The sequence below is a fragment of the Cibotium barometz genome, chromosome 12 (genome assembly GCF_041138505.1).
Source record: "Cibotium barometz isolate CiBa-2024 chromosome 12, ASM4113850v1, whole genome shotgun sequence".
NCBI classification, from domain to species: domain Eukaryota; kingdom Viridiplantae; phylum Streptophyta; class Polypodiopsida; order Cyatheales; family Cibotiaceae; genus Cibotium; species Cibotium barometz.
This window is the reverse complement of record NC_141057.1, coordinates 12283220-12301926: the sequence shown is the minus strand read 5'-3', so window position 1 is coordinate 12301926 and position 18707 is coordinate 12283220. Positions and strand designations below refer to the sequence as shown.

Below are 18707 nucleotides of genomic sequence, written 5' to 3'. Positions count from 1 at the left end.
AAGTAACCTCTTTTTGGATGTGTTTCAAGGAGGGTTAGGGTGAGCCATAACAGCATTGCTAGACCCAGGGTGGTATTGCCATCTACATATACTAGGAGGCCTAGATATATGCATCAATTGTACCAGGATTCAATGGCTATTGTTAGAAAGATGGGTAAACTTGACCTGTTTATCACCTTTACTTGCAATCCCAAGTGGGATGAAATAATTAATGCAGTATTGCCGGGTCAGGTTGTGCAAGATCGACCCGACTTGACTGCACGGGTCTTTTATGTATAATGTGAAGCATAAGGACATGATGCACTTATTGGTGAAAAAATCAATATTTGGAACGGTATTGGAATTTGTTTCTGTTATTGAATTTCAAAAAAGAGGCTTGCCACATGCACATATATTATTGATATTGGAAAGTGGATGTAAACCGATTGAGATCCCTCACTATGATATGTTGGTATGTGCTGAACTTCCTGACAAGGTGATGTTTCTAGAGTTGCACAACATAATTAGTCATTGTAATTTCTATGGACCATGTGGTGAACTAAATATGCGCTCTCCTTGCATGGTTAATGGGAGTTGAAAACATCAGTATCCTCAAAATTTTTGCGAGACTACTAGCGTTGATAACAATGGGTATCCAACTTACATGTGACGAGATGATAGTAGTTTCATCCAGGTAAAGGATCATAGAGTGGATAGTCGATGGGTTGTCCCATATAACCCTTTTCTCTCTTTGAGGTACAAAGCCCATATTAGCATAGAAGTATGCTCTACCATTACAGTGTAAAGTATTTGTATAAGTATGTATACAAAGGACATGATAGAGCTACTATAGAGTTGTAAGACAAAAATGGGGTTATTGATGAGGTTAGTCAATATCTGGATGCACGGTACGTTTTTGCATCAGAGGCATGCTGGCGCATATATCAATATGATTTGCACGATGAAAAGTCCGATATACAAAGGTTACATGTTCATCTCCCGATGCACAATAATGTGCTTCTCAATGACCAGGATGACTTGCGTGATGTGATTAGTTGCGACAAAAACCAAAGAACATCTTTCATCGAATGGTTCAAAACCAATCAATTGTATGCGGATGCAAATAGCTTACTATATGTTGATTTCCCTTGCAAATGGGTGTGGAATTCGGCTCTTCGCTCATGGACTAAAAGGAAAAGGAAAAATATGATCGGACGTATGTATAATTTTAGTCCGAGTGCAGGTGAGCAATATTACTTTATGGATGCTACTCACAGTGTGCAAAGGGTGTAAATCTTTTGAGGCTTTGCAAACAGTGAATGAACATTTGTATCCATGTTTTAAGGCTACATGTGAAGCCAAAGGGATGCTGGAGAGCGATGAGGAGTGGTATATGTGTCTCAATGAAGCTGCAATTCAGAATAGAGGATTCCAGTTGTGTCAATTGTTTGTCATTATAATGGTTTTTGTGAGCCTATATACCCTGGGTAGCTTTGGGACAAATTCTTCGTCGAACTTTTAGAAGACTTTTTCCATTCATTGCAGTAGAGAGGGTGTGTCGATGTTGGTGTTTGTCATTCTATAGCAAAGAATTAGGCTTTGTTGCACATGCAAGATCTCTTACACTACTATGGAAAGCGGTTTAGCTGATTTGGAAGGGTTGCCTATTCCAGATAGATCAAGTGTTGCCACTGTCACAACAATGGTTTGCTGATGGAAGAGATGATGTTTGATTCTATTCAACAGGTTGTTTCTGTTTCCATGGAAAGGAGTCTTAATAGTTGTCAATCAAGAGCATTTGATACTATCCTTAGAGCTATTTCTTTGAACTAGGGTGGTGTTTTTTTCCTTGATGGACCAGGTGGATCAGGCAAAACCTATCTTTACAATGCCTTGCTATCTCAATTGTGTGGAGAGAAACACGTTGCCTTGGCATGTGCATCTTCTAGAATAGCCGCATTGTTACTCTCAAATGGTCATACAGCTCACTCACGTTTCAAAATCCCATTGGTACTCAATGCTTCTAACACATGTGGAATCAAAGCTAATAGCCCATTGGCTGAGGTTGAAGCTTGCATGGTTAATCATTTGGGACGAGGCTCCAATGATGCATAGGTACACATATGAAGCACTAGACAGGACATTGAAAGACATTATGCAAAGTGATACAGTGTTTAGTGAAAAAGTTATGCTCTTTAGTGGGGTGACTTCAGGCAAATCTTACCGATTGTACCAAAGGGATCGTGCTAGGATATTGTTGATGCAACGTTATGCCAGTCACATATTTGGAGATATGTGAGTGTTTTAAAGCTCACCCAAAACATGCGGGTTAGACAAAGTGCTTATAATGGTATAGAACATGAATTTGTCAAATGGACATTACAAATTGGAGATGGCATTATAGGTCAGCCAAACAATAAAGGCAGAGTGGTAATTCCACCACAAATCTTGATCCATGGCAACTCTATTTTGAGTTTGGTAGAATGGGTATACAAAGATCTTCAGAGAGTGGAGGATTATGCATGCTTCTTCAAAGACCATGCTATTCTTGGACCACGAAATCTAGAGGTTGATGAGATCAATAAACTACCCTTGAGTTCATTGCCTGGTCTTGAAAGAGAATACCTCAGTGCAGATTCTGTTGTTTCTTGGGCGAGAATGACGTAATACTGTATCCAATTGAGTACTTGAACAGTTTGAACTTAGGTGGTGGTTACCCTCCTCACCGCTTACTTCTGAAGATTAGTGCCCCCCCTATCATGATGCTCCGCAATTTGGATCCTCGACGGGGACTTTGTAATGGTACCAAATTGATATGCAAACAATTTAACTCAAAGGTGATAGAAGCAAAAATCATTAGAGGTACAAACATTGGAGACAGAGTCTTTATTCCTCCTAGGATAACATTTATGCCTACTATTCTTCAATTGCCTTTTGACATGAGAAAGAGATAATTTCCTATCAAGTTAGCTTTTGGTATGTCAATAAATAAGTTCCAAGGACAAACATTGAGTGTATTGGGACTTTATCTTGCCACACAAGTATTCATACATGGATAACTGTACGTTGCTATGTCACGTGTTAGGTCATCCGTGTAGTGAAAGTGTGTGTAAAGTATATTGTGGAATATGAGAGCGGCACAAAAGGTTCAAATGAAGTCTTCATAACCAATGTTGTCTACAAGGAGGTTTTGCAAATGGCTTGCCGAAGAATGTAAATGTAAATGGTAGCTTACAAATGTTAGAGACTGCATTTATACATACATATACATATACATACATACATATATATATATATATATACATATATACATATATATACATATATACATATATATACATATATACATATATATACATATATACATATATATACATATATACATATATATACATATATACATATATATACATATATATATATATATATATATATATAGAGAGAGAGAGAGAGAGAGAGAGAGAGAGAGAGAGAGTGTTATATTTGATATCAGGGCTATATTGCTTACGATGGATGTGGCAAGGAGATCATTTTCGTTCGTTTATGGTGATGGACAAGATATTGAAGGTAATTTTTTTAGACGTTTGCTATAATATAGGTATTATTATTTTCCAATATCTATTTAATATTCATGGTTGAATTATAGACCCTCCATTTTGGGAAGGACAAGCAACAACATCTCTAATTATCAAACTATTAGAGAGCACTGGTGTTTTACAGTACATATAGAAACTTCCTTTTTATGTAGCTTTTATGTTTTATTTGATTAATTTATATTTTTATTGAAACATTCTTTTTGCAACACGGAATATCTTTATTTTTTAGAACCTAGATTATTGTTAGGTTTATATGGTCGAGATAATTACAACGAGAGCTTTGGGCTCCTTGGAATTTATAATGTAAGATTGCGGAAGGTTACAGATCAACTTTATGTACGTGTAATGTTTGTGGATTATGAAAAGCCTGATAAGTTAGATTTTCGGTGCATAGGCACTGGACAATACAGAATTTTTCGATTTGCTGTTTACAAGCCTGTTCAAATGCCGTTCGCCTCAAATATTGATCCACCAAATGAGTTTTGTAAGCTTTTCTCCTTATCCTTCTTTTCTTCAGCACGAGGCGAGGGGTATAGGCTTACAAAACTCAGGGAGGCGAGGGGTATAGGCTGCCACCAAGGAGAGATAATCCAGTTGTCCGAAGATTGTTTTAAAGCTGTGTTCAGGTGTGTTAAGATTGTCATCATTTTATGGGTTTGTAATGCTAGATGTATATTTATATGCCAAGTTTGGTGCTTTAGGAGCTTCTATATGGATATATATGGCAATCATGATGTGTTTATATATAAGGTTAGCAAGTTGAGGACGATGAAGTCAACTCATAAATATATGTATACATATATGTATGTTCATGTGAACAATAACTATGGATATTATGAGTGCGCGCGCATACACAGACACATTTTTACATGTGTGTATGTGATATGCACACATGAATTCATAGGCGCGCACACACACATACACATATCTTCCAGTTGTAGCATGTATGGTTTCAATGGATTACACGTACGTACATGTACATACATACATACATCTTTATGTGTGTTTGTGTGTAACTAGATGTGCCTAGCTTCTAAAAGGAAAGGAAGGGTGATTTTACACATATTTCTTTTGCCTGTAACTACATGCAAAATGCTTCCTGCCCGTCGGAGACAGGTCGCGACACTAATACACCTTAAAGATCAAATGAAGAGAAAGAACTTTTGTAGGACATTCTTCAAACAAGATGTTTTTTGAATTTATTATTGAAGTATTCAAGTGTTCTCTCATATAACGAGAATTAGAATCACAAGTATCATTCCCCAAACCTTAGAGAGACCTTAGACCATTATAGGACTAGTTATCCTCTCTATCAACTTTTGTCAAATTTTTTATGATAGCTTTAGGATTATGAGTGTCAACCTTAGAAAACCAGCGCTCTAACCAATTACAAGGTAAGAGAGACCTTAGACCATTATAGGACTAGTTATCCTTTCTATCAACTTTTATCAAATTTTTAATGATAATTTTAGGATTATTAGTGTCAACCTTAGAAGACCAATGCTCCAACCAATTACAAGGAAAAAAAATTATCATCTTGAAAACTCTTTTTCAAATGGAAGAAGCCTTATGATAATTTTAGGATTATTAGTGTCAACCTTAGAAGACCAACGCTCCAACCAATTACAAGGGAAAAAAATTATCATCTTGAAAACTCTTTTTCAAATTGAAGAAGCCTTAGTATGCATCTTAAAACACAAAAATGATTAGGGTATGTAGAACTTTGTAAACCTAGCTAGGAGACTATTGTCCACAAAAATAAGCAAGTCATATCCACCATATATACATAATTAGAGAACGTACTTGATCCAAGACCCCCCACCCAACCATCCCTTTCCCCTTTTTTGCATTTCCAAACGTTTGTTCCCAAAAAATGATGTGTTAACCACAATGATATTGTGACCTTAGACATCCTCCAAGTGCAACCCCACAAGCCCATAAGTTATTGTACTATAATACTTTGTAACCCCTGTAATTGTAGAGCAACACATTTCAAAGTTAGATGAGAAGAAAAGGTACATATTATGGCATGCTCAAAGGTAGATATTGAGAAAATTTAATCTTCCCTTTGAAAAAAAAATGTGTAATTTTTAAGGCGTACTTCGATAACACTTTTGTTTGAAAAGCTTTCGTAAGGACATGAAAATGGGGGGGAAATGGCCACATGGATGATGGGTTGAAAGTAAAATAGTCAACATTCAAAAGATTGATCGATTGCAATTTGCACCTCAAACATGGCTATAGAAACGAAGGTGTCCTTTTTGACAATGAACTTTGCAAAGAGCTTTACAATGGCAGCTTTAGGAGGAGGCCATAGCGCAATAGCTGAGGAATGGAGTGGGCAAGTCTGCCTTTTGAGTATGAGCTTTCAAACAATGGCAGCTTTAGGAGGACGCCATAGCCCAAGAGGTCAAAGAAGGGGATGTGGAAGCTATAGTAAACGCTTTCAAAGTGGGGTTCCAGGGGGGGCATGTGAAAGGGGAGGCTTGATGTGGGGAAGAGTGGGAAGTTGACTAAGGACAAGATCAGCAACTTTGACGAGTGGGGTTGGCAGGTCAGCTACATGTCTCCGACACGCGCACACGCACAGACGAACATATCACATACACCCACCCCGGTTTTGATCTAGGGCTGGCTGCATGCAAGCTTGCCAGGATCTACCTGTCTATTTATTCGCCGGCCAGGCCGAACTCTCCGAAAGAGAGAGAGAGAGAAAAAAGGTCAAAAGCTGTGTGAAATCACACGCGATTATTTCGGCGGGATAAGGGGGTGGGTACAGGAACGTGCGCTGGCGTGGCAGCGAGAGGCGTATACGATGACGATCGACGAGCTGCCAGGTCATCGGACGTGTGTGCATTGGACGTGGGCGATGCTGCGCATGAAGCTTCCACACTCGTGCAAAATTGCACTTCTTTCTCTAATCCTCCTCCCTAATTCCAATCAGTGCTTAAAGAAGCAGCGACTCTCTTGAATCACTTGGATTTGTGTTCATCCACTTCTAATCCCTTATTCCCCACTATCTTCACACAGCTGGCTACATACATTGTAACACTCATCCCCCTTTGACTACCGCCCACAACCCCAGATAGTAAGCGTCCACTCGCAGACACGGCTCTGAGAGGCCCACCCCCACCCCCACCCCCAACGCGACACACACACACACAGTTCAATCATTTATCATTTGCTGCTGTTCTTTGCACACCCAATATCTCTTTTCTGATCTTATCAAAAGCTCCAACTTGTTGGCTAATAGCAGAGCACTCTTAGGGTATAATAAGAGTTGTTGTGCTTTGCAAAGGCATGGAAGGTGAGCCTCCGTCTATTCCTAACCCCCGAGCTACAGGAGGAAAGCACGTCACTAACTCGTGGCCTTCGTCTACACCACCATCATCATCATCCACAATATCATTACCATCATCAGAAACCTCACCTACACCAATACCCTCTACTCTTCAAATGCCTTCTTACAGTGGTCTCCCCTTGGCACCATCAGCTCTCTCTCAACAATTGCCTTCTTCACTTTCTCCTTCGCTCTGGAGGTCTCTTGAACCACAATTCCAACCAATCCCTAGCATCCAATGCAGCACTTCATTGGAAGGCCCTATTAGCAGCACCACCACTAGTGTCAGCACCAGCCATGATCAGCTTTTTTGGCAAGCCCTAATGAGCCTTGATCAGAGGGCTCTTGCTCCAATGTTAGGAGGACCTTCCCCTTCTTCTTCTTCTTCTATAGATATCGTGGATCCCGGGTTCGATTCCGTGCTCACGAGTTTCTCACAGTGCTTGAAAGAGGGCGTGAACATGGACTCGCTACATTACAACAATCTTTTCATGAGGCAATTGGGTGGTGCCAACTTGGAGCCTAATAATCTAGCTTCTCCTTCATTTAGCCAAGGCATTTACAATCAGATGACAGATTCATTATCATCACCATTATTATCATCGTTTGATGGAGCCCTAATGGGCTCATTGATATCACCAAGGCCCTCATCACTAGGGCATGAATTTCCTTCATCAACAACAACGTCTACACTTGATCAGTCATCGGCTCATGAAGAGGCTGCAATGAAGGGTGCTACGTCAAGAGGAGAGACATCAACAGTGCCCAGCACGCCAATTTCATCGCTTTCCTATTCATTATCAAGCGATGGGGGGCAAGAGGAGGAGACGCAAAGCATGCAAGGAGCACCAGGCCAGAAGTCCATTAAGCTAGAACTACAAGAAGAAGCTGCAGCAGCTATGGTGATGGATTCTTCACCATCAGACATTGCAAAGAAGCCGTAAGAGGCCTTCTTTCCTGTACAATGCAATTAGTTGCTGCACTTACTCCACCGACAATACAACTAGTCACTTTTTCATTTCCCCATAGCTGTCGTGGTTACTTTTCTACTAATATGCTACTAACCTATGTATATAGTACATATTTGATGGAACTATGATTTTTATTTATTAACACTATCTGTTATACTATGCTTATTTCGATGATTATTGTTTCCTGTTGGGCAGAAGCATACCCCACAAGAAAGGCCAGAAGCGAAACCGACAGCCTAGGGTTGCATTGGTGACCAAGAGCGAGATTGAACACTTGGAAGACGGCTACCGGTGGCGGAAATATGGGCAAAAAGCAGTCAAGAACAGCCCTTATCCAAGGTTAGGCATCCTTATTAGATCATCAAATTATTAATTAGATTTGTGTTGAGACTACAACTTGAAGGAACATGAGCCATTGACAACAATCAATATGGCTCAACTTAATTGCATATGAAGACTTAGTTCCAATCACCATAAGAAACCTTGAAAGAACCCTTTTTTTTTGGGGGGGACCAATAGATATATATATATAATTACTATTATAAAAAAAGCAGTTTTCTTTTCCTCTTGAGGATGATAGGTCTTTGGTCTGTGACTTGCTAAACAAGGCTTGAATGACGTAAAATCTGATCTAATGTAATGATGTAAAACTTTTTTGAAAGAACCTATCTCACGTTAATGAGGTCAATTTTGCAAAATTTGCTTACATGAGCTCGCTACCAAGGATAATAGGGCAAAAATATGTATATTATGCATAGATACATATGTGTGTGTGTGTGCGAGCGTGTGTATGCATACATATATCTACATATATATATTCATATATATATATATATATATATGTGTGTGTGTGTGTGTGTGTGTATATGTGTATACACACGCACGCACACACACACACACACACACACATATATACATGTGTGTGTGCACATGCACTTGTATATGCACACGTGCACACACACACACACTTATATATGTGTCATGTGTATATGTGTCATGTGTGTGATACATGCATGCATGTATGTGTGTGTGTATGTATATATATACACATAGCCCTACATATATACATTATTACCCTTATAACCGAGCCAAAATTAATAAATGTGCGTGATTTTAAATTTTCAAACCATAAATTTTCCTTGTGAGCTAGCCCAACTAGGGCCTCATAAATAGTCATTGGGCTAAAAATATCCACTATTTCTTTTCTTGCCTACAAGACTTGAGGGCAAGCAACATAGGAGAGAGCTAGGGGAGAGGCAAGGGAGAAAAGAGGGTGTATTTGGGGGCTAACGATGGTAGTAAGCTTAGAGCCATGCAAGAAGGTCCGAGCTCTAACTTTTGGCCTGTTAGGGCTATATACATCATATCTTTTTACTCAAGGTGTTTCAACAAGACTAAGGGTAAAGAAGGCATATCAAGAACATTTAGAAAGAACACAAAATTCTGCCATAAATTATTGTAAGTGTGTGTGTGTGTGTGTGTGGGGGGGGGGGGGGGGGGGGGCAAGTACTGTTGTAGCTGTCTTGCCATAAGAAACGTGGATAAACCATTTGCTGCCAAGTAGCACTGTTATTGTAGTAGCTGTCTTGCCATAAGAAACGTGGATCAACCATTTGCTGCCAAGTAGCACTCTTATTGTAGTAAGGGAAAAAAACTCCCATTTTCTAAATTCGAAATATCTCTATTTTATTTTCCAGGAGCTACTACAGATGCACATACAGCAAGTGCTCAGTGAAGAAGCGAGTCGAGCGTTCGTCAGAGGATTCAAGCATGGTCATCACGACGTATGAGGGCCAACACAACCATCACAGCCCTGCAGCTCTACGGCGCGGATCTACAGAGCTCTTTACAAGCAGCACAGCAGCTATTCGTAATTACAATACTATCATTGGACCTACGCTGGATCCACCACCATCGCCGTCATCATCATCTGCGATTATCAATCGTCAGTCACCTTCGTTCTTCTGCAGCTTCCCTGCTGTGCAAAATGTACCGCCCATGAACTTCCCAACAAGAAGCACCTTCGAGTTGGCCATGCAAATGCAAGAGCAAGATTTAGTACACAGGTTTTTATTGCCCCCTAACCCTAAGCCCTCCCCACAGCAATCAATTATTAATCGCCCACAGCAGTCCGGCCCAGCTCCATGGCCTTCTCCATATCTGCCTCAACTCAGTACTTCTGTCACCCTTGACGAAGGCCAGCTCCTTGAAGACATATTGCTTCCCTTTTAACGCTAGAAAAATCTTCATAGCTGCCCTCTTTGCAACAGGATGCTCTCATCTCTTCAGTTCTCTCAAAGGAAAGAATTTGAGAGTGCACCGTTTCTTCACGACAGTATTGCAGCCGCATTTGGCTCCCCATGATTCATTATCCAACAAATTGTGATAATATGGTATACAGTGTATTGTACAGTACTTCGGGACAATAGGAAGACTATGGACGTGCTTGTGTTTGAACAAAATGCTTTTTCTAAACCAATGTTGATGCAGGAATTAGAATCCCCAAGACTGCAACCGAAGAGGTTATTTAAGATTTCATGGAGTTGCTTAACAAAACATAAGCATACGTAGGAGAAAATTCATACTTATGGGATACTTTTCACACCCTAAAATGTGTCCTTGATATACCAAAATCATTGCAAAATTGTGCATGTTCTATGCCATCTCTATGTGACATTAAGTCCTCTAAACAAAAGTCGATTGATATAAGACTTAATAAAAATAGTTTCCGTGCATTGTCTGTATTAGTAGAGTAGAGGTCTGATAACTTTCATGTCATGCATGTTTGGTGAGTCATTCCTTGCCTTTCACATGCTCTCGCATGAGATGCAAGCAAGACTAACGTCCTCACACCTCAATCTAAGGAGGCTCTACTATGGAATTTCCTACAAATTGTAAGTTGGGAATAGGGAAAGTATAACATTGTTGGCTTGATTATTTTTTTGGGGTGATTACTCAGGTTTAAGCAAAACAAAATTAGGAATTGAGATTACGAGTTTTTATTGGATGCTTGTCTTGATTTGTAAGCGGTCTCCCTTTTGCATCTTATTATAGTGTGATTTAATAGATTCCAAAAAGTTGAGAGGGGCCATCAAAGACTTGTGTGTGTGTGTGTGTGTGTGTGTGTGTGTGTGTGTGTGTGAGAGAGAGAGAGAGAGAGAGAGAGAGAGAGAGAGAGAGAGAGAGAGGTCTTTTGATGCCAATGAGCTTGAGTCGAGGGAATGAGAGAGAGAGAGAGAGAGAGAGAGAGAGAGAGAGAGGTCTTTTGATGCCAATGAGCTTGAGTCGAGGGAATGAGCAAAACAAAATTAGGAATTGAGATTACAAGTTTTTATTGGATGCTTGTCTTGATTTGTAAGTGGTCTCCATTTTGCATCTTATTATAGTGTGATTAATAGATTCCAAAAACTTGAGAGGGGCCATCAAAGATTTGTGTGTGTGTGTGTGTGTGTGTGTGTGAGAGAGAGAGAGAGGGGGGGGGGGGAGGGGGGGCTCTAATCTTTAGGTAGGAACATTGTCAAACATATAAAAATTTTAATCTAACACTTGGAGCATTGGGAGAAGAGGGTGCTAATATTAAGGAGTAAAATTTTGCTTTTTTGCTCTCTCTCTCTCTCTCTCTCTCTCTCTCTCTCTCTCTCTCTCTCTCTCTCTCTCTCTAGGATGAGGGTACACATCGAGCTCCTAATCAAGAGATGAGTTAATTGCATCATGAGATACTTCACAACAATTGATTTATTGTTAAGATGAGTTGATTGCATCATGAGATACTTCACAACAATTTCTTTATTTTTAAGCCCATTCATTGTCCACCATGAACACTAATAATTTATTGTATCCTCACACATTTTAATGCCTACTCACATTTCAAAAATCCACATGGCAAGTCAATTGTTGGCTCAAATAATATGATGTATTTCTAGGTCAAATTTTGTGAAGATGAAACAATTGAACCTTGAATATTTTAAACCATGTCCCATTACATGTGTTATTGATAAGGTTGAGGGGTTCAATATAACACTTATTTAAAAGAATATACATCTTAAGAAGTCTAATTAAACTTTTCCAAGAATCTACTAGGTTCCATGTTTAAACACCAATATGCATCTTACACATGAATATATCAAGCAAACTTCAATCCAAACCTTCAAAATGAAGAATTTCATTCATTTTCTATAAATAATCCGGGTCTACGTCTCTCAAGGTTGTAAAACCACCTTAAAGTAGCTCTTATATCATAGTTGTCACTAAATAATGTGACACACCTCTTTTTTATTCTACAAATATTTTTCTATCAACACTACTTGCACTAATGCCTTTTTTGAAGTAAGTTTTTAGATTGACTGGTACCTTGTTTGAAATTTTTAATAAAAAAGATAGACAATGTATATTTTATCATTTTGTCTTTTTAACTCAATAAATTTGATTTGGGCCATTTTAAAAACCTATAACTAAAAACTTTGGCCCGATATCTATAGGAGCTTAAATGGCATAACTTCTAGATTTTATACCATGCTTGTCAAGGTCACTTTATGAATAAAGAAACACCCAAATCTCCTTATGATAGTGTATCATGGTTACGTGAACTTGTGAGCTTTCTATGGTTGTTGAAACTTTCCAAATATTATTCTTACAGGCTCTATTAGGAACCCATTTGCACACATGTAACCTTTGAGCATGCATGTGTTATCTTTAATGCAAAAAACACTCATACAAAGTGGGATTGGAGCTTCAATGGCTTATATGATATTGTTGGCATGGAAGGTATATATATGCTAATAGAAGCTAGGGTATAATAGACAATAAGCTAGGAAAACACCACTTACATAGACCAAAGTGTGACTATGTAAATAGCATGTGTGAAGAACCAGATTCTTGTGCAATCACCATGTGGTAGGTGCAAACTAGGTTGATATAATTATAAGAAGTCAATACGAATATTCACATGAAACCCTCAGTTGCATTGTAACTTTTAGGGACATTCAAAACCATTTGTATGCTTGCTTCTTCGAACCCACAACCTCAAGAGAGGAGGGTGCCCAAAATTAAACTTTATCACCCGATACATAGACTATTATGGATGTCATAGCTGACTCAAGCATGTAGCCTATTTGGTAGTCTGCCAAAGCTATCTCTACACTCTAGGAAACCTTCTTAGGTGGATGGGAGGAAAGTGGGTTGTTGGTATGCTTAACCATCTCTTCTCCTCATAATGGGGGATTGGCACATTGTGAGGGTGGAGTATCATTATCCCTCCCCCCTGTGGCGGAGCCCCCTTGTGAACCACCTCCATGGTCAGCAGATGCTAAGTTGATGAAGATGCCTCTTTGAGAGTCCTCATGAAGATGTTTGCACAATGGTTGTTCATTGAGCGATACAACATTTCAACCTCTCTAGACATTCTAAGCTTGCACATTAAGTGATAGTGAATCTCAATGCGTTTTGTGCAAGCATGAAGCACATGATTTGAAACAAGGGCCATGCAACTTTTGTTCTCACATTGCAACATTGTGGCTAAGTTTGCACCAATTCTATACCCTTTACAATCATCCTCAATCATAATGCCAAACATGATGCAAAGTGAATAGCTTTGTACAAAGCCTATATAGATGAGAGTACAAATTTGGGCTACTTCAAGATTATTGATCCAAGAAATACATTTTGAACTAAGAAGAAAATAAGAGATTTTTATTCTGAATCACTTACCCAATTTTAGTGCCCAAATGCCACTAAGGACCTTGTTGATAACACACTCTTGAAAACTTTGGATGTATCTTTACACTTGCATACTCGCTTTCTAATATTTACCTTGGGGATTATTAGAGAACCTATTTATCTATGAAGTCTCAATTCCCCAAATAATAAGTCCAAGAATGATCATATCATAATTAGCATATCAATATTTAGTGTTTGTGAAATCTTTTATTGTGATCCCTAGTTAAGATCATGCCATCCACTTAAGAGGACCATATAAACGCCATACTCTCATAAAAGACTATACAAGTACTTGCATTTGATGTGTTGCAAGAGAGACTAATTAATACTTATAAATCAAGAATCAACTTCTAGTACTATAGCATATGAAATCTATTTTAGTTTATAGAGTTCCTCTCTAGTTTGTATACCTTGCATTTGGAATAAAAAACCAAGAGGTGGATTTTCCATGTATACCTTCTCATCAAACTTTCTATAAGGAAAGCAAATCTTACATTCATTTGTTAGAAAAGTCACCCCTCCATGTGTTACCGAAGCTAGGACAATGCAAATCATGGTCAATTTGGCTAGGTGAGAAAATTCCCACAAAAGTGCAAAACCCCTTACAACTAGCCATGCCTCCAAAGAACCGCTATATTTATAGTTGGATTTGTATACCCATTAGGTGCCAATGTCATTGTGATTCAAATGATGATCTACAAGACTCTAAGTATGGAACTTAGGAAGTCATATTTTGTTTGCATGGATTCCACCTATGCATAGATGTCGTCCAATCTTGGTGCCCTTATATGTAGCTAGCTTGAGTACCTCTTAGGCTAACACAAAATAATTATTCACAAGATGGATTATCTTTGGAATTTTCCTTTGAAATTGTGTGAATTATCTTTGGAAGTACATGTACTCAGTATGTTTACGAAAGATCTTGGAATGATGTATGATTTATATCAGATATCACTTAATCTGTTAAAATGTCAGTTTAAGCATGGAGTGATCGTGGGATGTGCAATGTCTCCAAGAATAGTATTTTAGTTGACAACAAGGAAATTTGAATTTGAAATCACCACTATCAACTATCTTTTTAAATTTGTAAACGAGGTGTCCAACATCTTCAATGAACAAAGAGTTACTTATACAACAATGTAGGGAATGTGTTGCAGGAGGGTTGTGGTCCTCATGCACAAATTCAATGAAATAATGGACAAAGCTCACTCTACCTCTCTCAAAACACCATAGCTTATTAAGAAATAAACTTGCAGGAACATGAAAGAAGAGAAGGTGCATGACACACACATTGGGTAAAATCTCTCCCCACTTGCTTGATGGCTCATGCTTTCAATTAAGTGTATTCAAATATCTTTTATTATTATTTTGTGAGCCAAAAATGACTCTTACACTCCACTTTGGGCCTTGCCCCTAAACTTTAGGAAAGTGTCATGCATGAAGTAATGTGAACCATCTTTGGGCCTTGACTTTAGCAAAGTGTAATGCATGAATTAATATCAACCATCTAGTAAACAAACCATTTGAATAAATATGTCCCTATAATGAATGTGCATAGTAAATATGTGTGCCATCATTTTACGTACAAGATAATGACAGCCACCAACCCACTACATAAAATGTCACATAAATATAATGTCTCCAAAAATATAATATTTCCATGAAAATAGTGATGCCAAAATGTGCATCCAATATGCACGCCAAAAATGTGTAACCATCATCATGCCACCCACACTAGACATGCGATACTGATCTGCCATCAAAAACACATGCACAAGATTATATCCAGTGACTATCTACCTAACATGGTGCAACCAGTACTACCTCGCGGTAAGTCACTGACCATGTGGCAAATAATCAAAAATAAATATCCAAAAAAATATTTCAAGAATTCTCATAATCCATAACATTAATATGAACCATCTACTAAGGGTAAACAAACCATTTGAATAAGTATGTCCCTATAACAAATGTGCATAATAAATATGTGTGTCGTCATTTTATGTACAAGATAATGATGGCCACCAAGTCACTACATAAAATGTCACATAAATATAATGTCGCCAAAAATATAATATCGCCATGAACATACTGATGTCAAAATGTGCATCCAACATACATGCCAAAATGTGTAACCATCATCATGCCGCCCGCACTAGCTTTGCCATTGATCTTCTATTAAAAACACATGCACAAGATTATATCCAGTGACTATCTACCTTACATGGTACAACCAGTACCTGGAAGTCACATACCATGTGGAAAATAATCTAAAATAAATATCCACAAAAGTATTTCAATAATTTCCATAATTCATAACAGAATGTGTTACCCATTTGTGACACTAGAAAAAATTGAGTTTTTTTCTTGAGAATAAATTTTTGGAAGAATGGTATGGGATTGTTTCCATGGGGATACAAGGAAGCCTGTGTGGAGGTTATGGTACTATTGGTGCTTTCCATGTTGCATAATAAAGAGATCAGATTTTCCTATGCATATACTTTTGGTAGAGCATGAACATCAATGTAAATAACAGTTACTTATAGTAGGAGCATAGGATAACATTTAACATAGAGGGTAATTGGTGTTGTTAAGCTTTCCATCAACATCAAATGGTGATGGGAGGAGGGCCTTTGAATAAGAAGTCATTTTTCATGATGTTCTTTTAAAAAGAAGCTTCATACCAAGTTGAAGCACTACTAACCATGTGAGAGGATGTAATGTGTAGTGTATACCAACATAGGATCTTCTTTAACATAAAACTTAAACTCAAACTACACACTAACATAGATAGATAAAAATATTCTATTTAGAGAAAACTATTCTATTTTTTTATGTGATACAATAGATGAATAAGTCCCACACTCTTGTGGTACTATAAAGGGAGCTTTAATGGCTAATTTTAAACTAATGAGATGGGTCCTTGAATGCTAATAGACTCTAGGATGATGCTAATAGACTCCGAGCCACATATAGTAACCTTGGTAGAGGGCTTGAGTGTGACTATGTAAATAGCTTGTGTGTGTATCAAATTTGGTCCATCAAGTGACCCTTTACAATCACCAAACCATTAAGCATCAAGTGAGCCTTTACAATCACCAGACCATTAAGCATCTAAAGTCAATAATGCTAGTCACATGAGACATACAACTCCTTGGCCCCTCCAAAACCATATGGGTGGTTTTCTTAACCTCCATAGCCTTAAGATTGGGTGTCTAAGTGTAAAGTCTCCCAACCCCATGTGTGGATCATTATGGAGATGACAACCCACACAAGCATGTAGCCTAGTTGGTAGCATGCCAAATCTATATGAGCTATCTCTACCATCCTAGGCTCCCATCACATGTGTGGATACATGGCAATTTAAGTGCTCTGACTGCTCAACCATGGCTAATCATCAAAATGGGGGTTGTATATACATTAGCTATGTCCAAACATTACAATATGAGGGTGGAGCATTGATATCCAATCAATCCCACTTATTAGGTATAGTACAAACAATATCCACACCTTTTATCAAGGATTTCATGAGTACTTTAAAATGTTTTCTTTCATGTTTGAATGATCAATCATGCTTAATCAGTAGATTTAAGAGATATATTACATGTTTACATAGATATAGTCATTTTATTGCTTAAGTCGCAACTCCTGAAAAGTTGACCCACCTTGACATCAAATAAGAATTATTTTTTAATCTTGATCTCAATAAACATGATATGCACCTTTTATTAAAAGTATTAAAAATAGGGTTTATCAACCACACACTCATGTTAGAGTTGAATATGTTTATAATATTGTCAAAGTATCATAATAGGGGGGAAAACGTAGTTAAAATATTTTTATTCAACCTACCATACATAACACACGAAGCCTTGCCCCCATTAAAAGCTTTTTTTTAAAAGTGCATATCTAGTTTTATTTATATACACAACATAGATGTACCCTTAATATACATGCACAAAATTTAAATTGGGTCTTGTCCTCATTAAAAATCAAGCATGCTAGATGGAATAATGGCACATGAATGTAAAACGTATTAGATTATCCCAAGTTTAATTAGCCTCGTCTTACATAAACTAGAAACATGTGCCATGCATCTCTATAAACAAATGAAGAAGACCTAGATACTTCTAGCCTAGATGCCTATTCTGCAAGTTCCAATGAGCCGTATAAAAGTGGGGAAAAGTGTAAAGGAATCAAGATTAAACTTTTTTTTTCTTTTCATCAACAATAGCATGTGTATTATTAAAAGAATTATAGTAAATGTCTTGAAAAGAATGCATGTTTTTTGGCATGTGAGATTAGTATTTGTATGGGTGTGATGTAGAAGCAGATAGACAAAAAGATATTTGATTACCATTTGAGAGTAACTAAGTCTTTTACATAAACTTGAATGGTACTTCAATTAGCTTGACGATAAGATCTTCTCTAGCCAACTATGTGTGGGTACTTCAAACATACACACACACACACACAATATTTGGTTACCAAATGTGCATGCACACACACATACACACACACCACATTCAGTTAACAAATGCCCGAAAGAATTAGAGTGAGATCTTTTCCCCTTGCACTTGAACTCTTTAGGAAGCTTATCAACTCCTAAAAAGACACTTTACTAGGAGAGGATCATGTGGGACTATAAAGCACAAATCATTATTCAACATCACAAAAGAGAAGCTCGAGCTTCTTAAACTATGAAGTTGAAGTTTAGAGTGTGTTGTTGGCTGGCATTTTTAACAACTTTCTAAAATTCTATTTTCAATGGAGAGTATTGTGAACATTGAACCAAGGTGATGCTCAATCATGCTAGAAAAAAAGTATATCATAGTTTTGTTTTCAAGCCCAAGCAAGTTGGAATTTCGACTTGCCTTGAAATTAACGATTGAGGAAATTATCAACAATAGCATGTGTATTATTAAAAGTAGTGTAGTCAATGTCTTGAAAAGAATGCACGTTTTTTGGCATTGAGATTACTTCAATTGTATTTGTATGGGTGATGTAGACAAAAGGTATTTACTTAACATTTGAGGGTAGCTAAGTCTTTTACATAAAGCTAAATGGTACTTCAATTAGCTTGAGGATAGGATCTTCTCTAGCCAA

The 18707-nt window shown here is 37.9% G+C and overlaps 1 protein-coding gene across 1 annotated transcript; it reads left to right on the top strand.

Annotated features, from left to right (window-relative positions):
- The first annotated feature begins 6748 nt into the window (after nt 1–6748).
- LOC147633064 (uncharacterized) lies at nt 6749–10610 on the top strand. The gene is made up of 3 exons (XM_086806058.1): nt 6749–7855; nt 8082–8225; nt 9584–10610. Exons 1-3 carry the CDS (start codon nt 6876–6878, stop codon nt 10116–10118), a joined length of 1659 nt encoding a protein of 552 aa, XP_086662184.1. The 5' UTR covers nt 6749–6875; the 3' UTR covers nt 10119–10610.
- Nucleotides 10611–18707: the final 8097 nt, after the last annotated feature.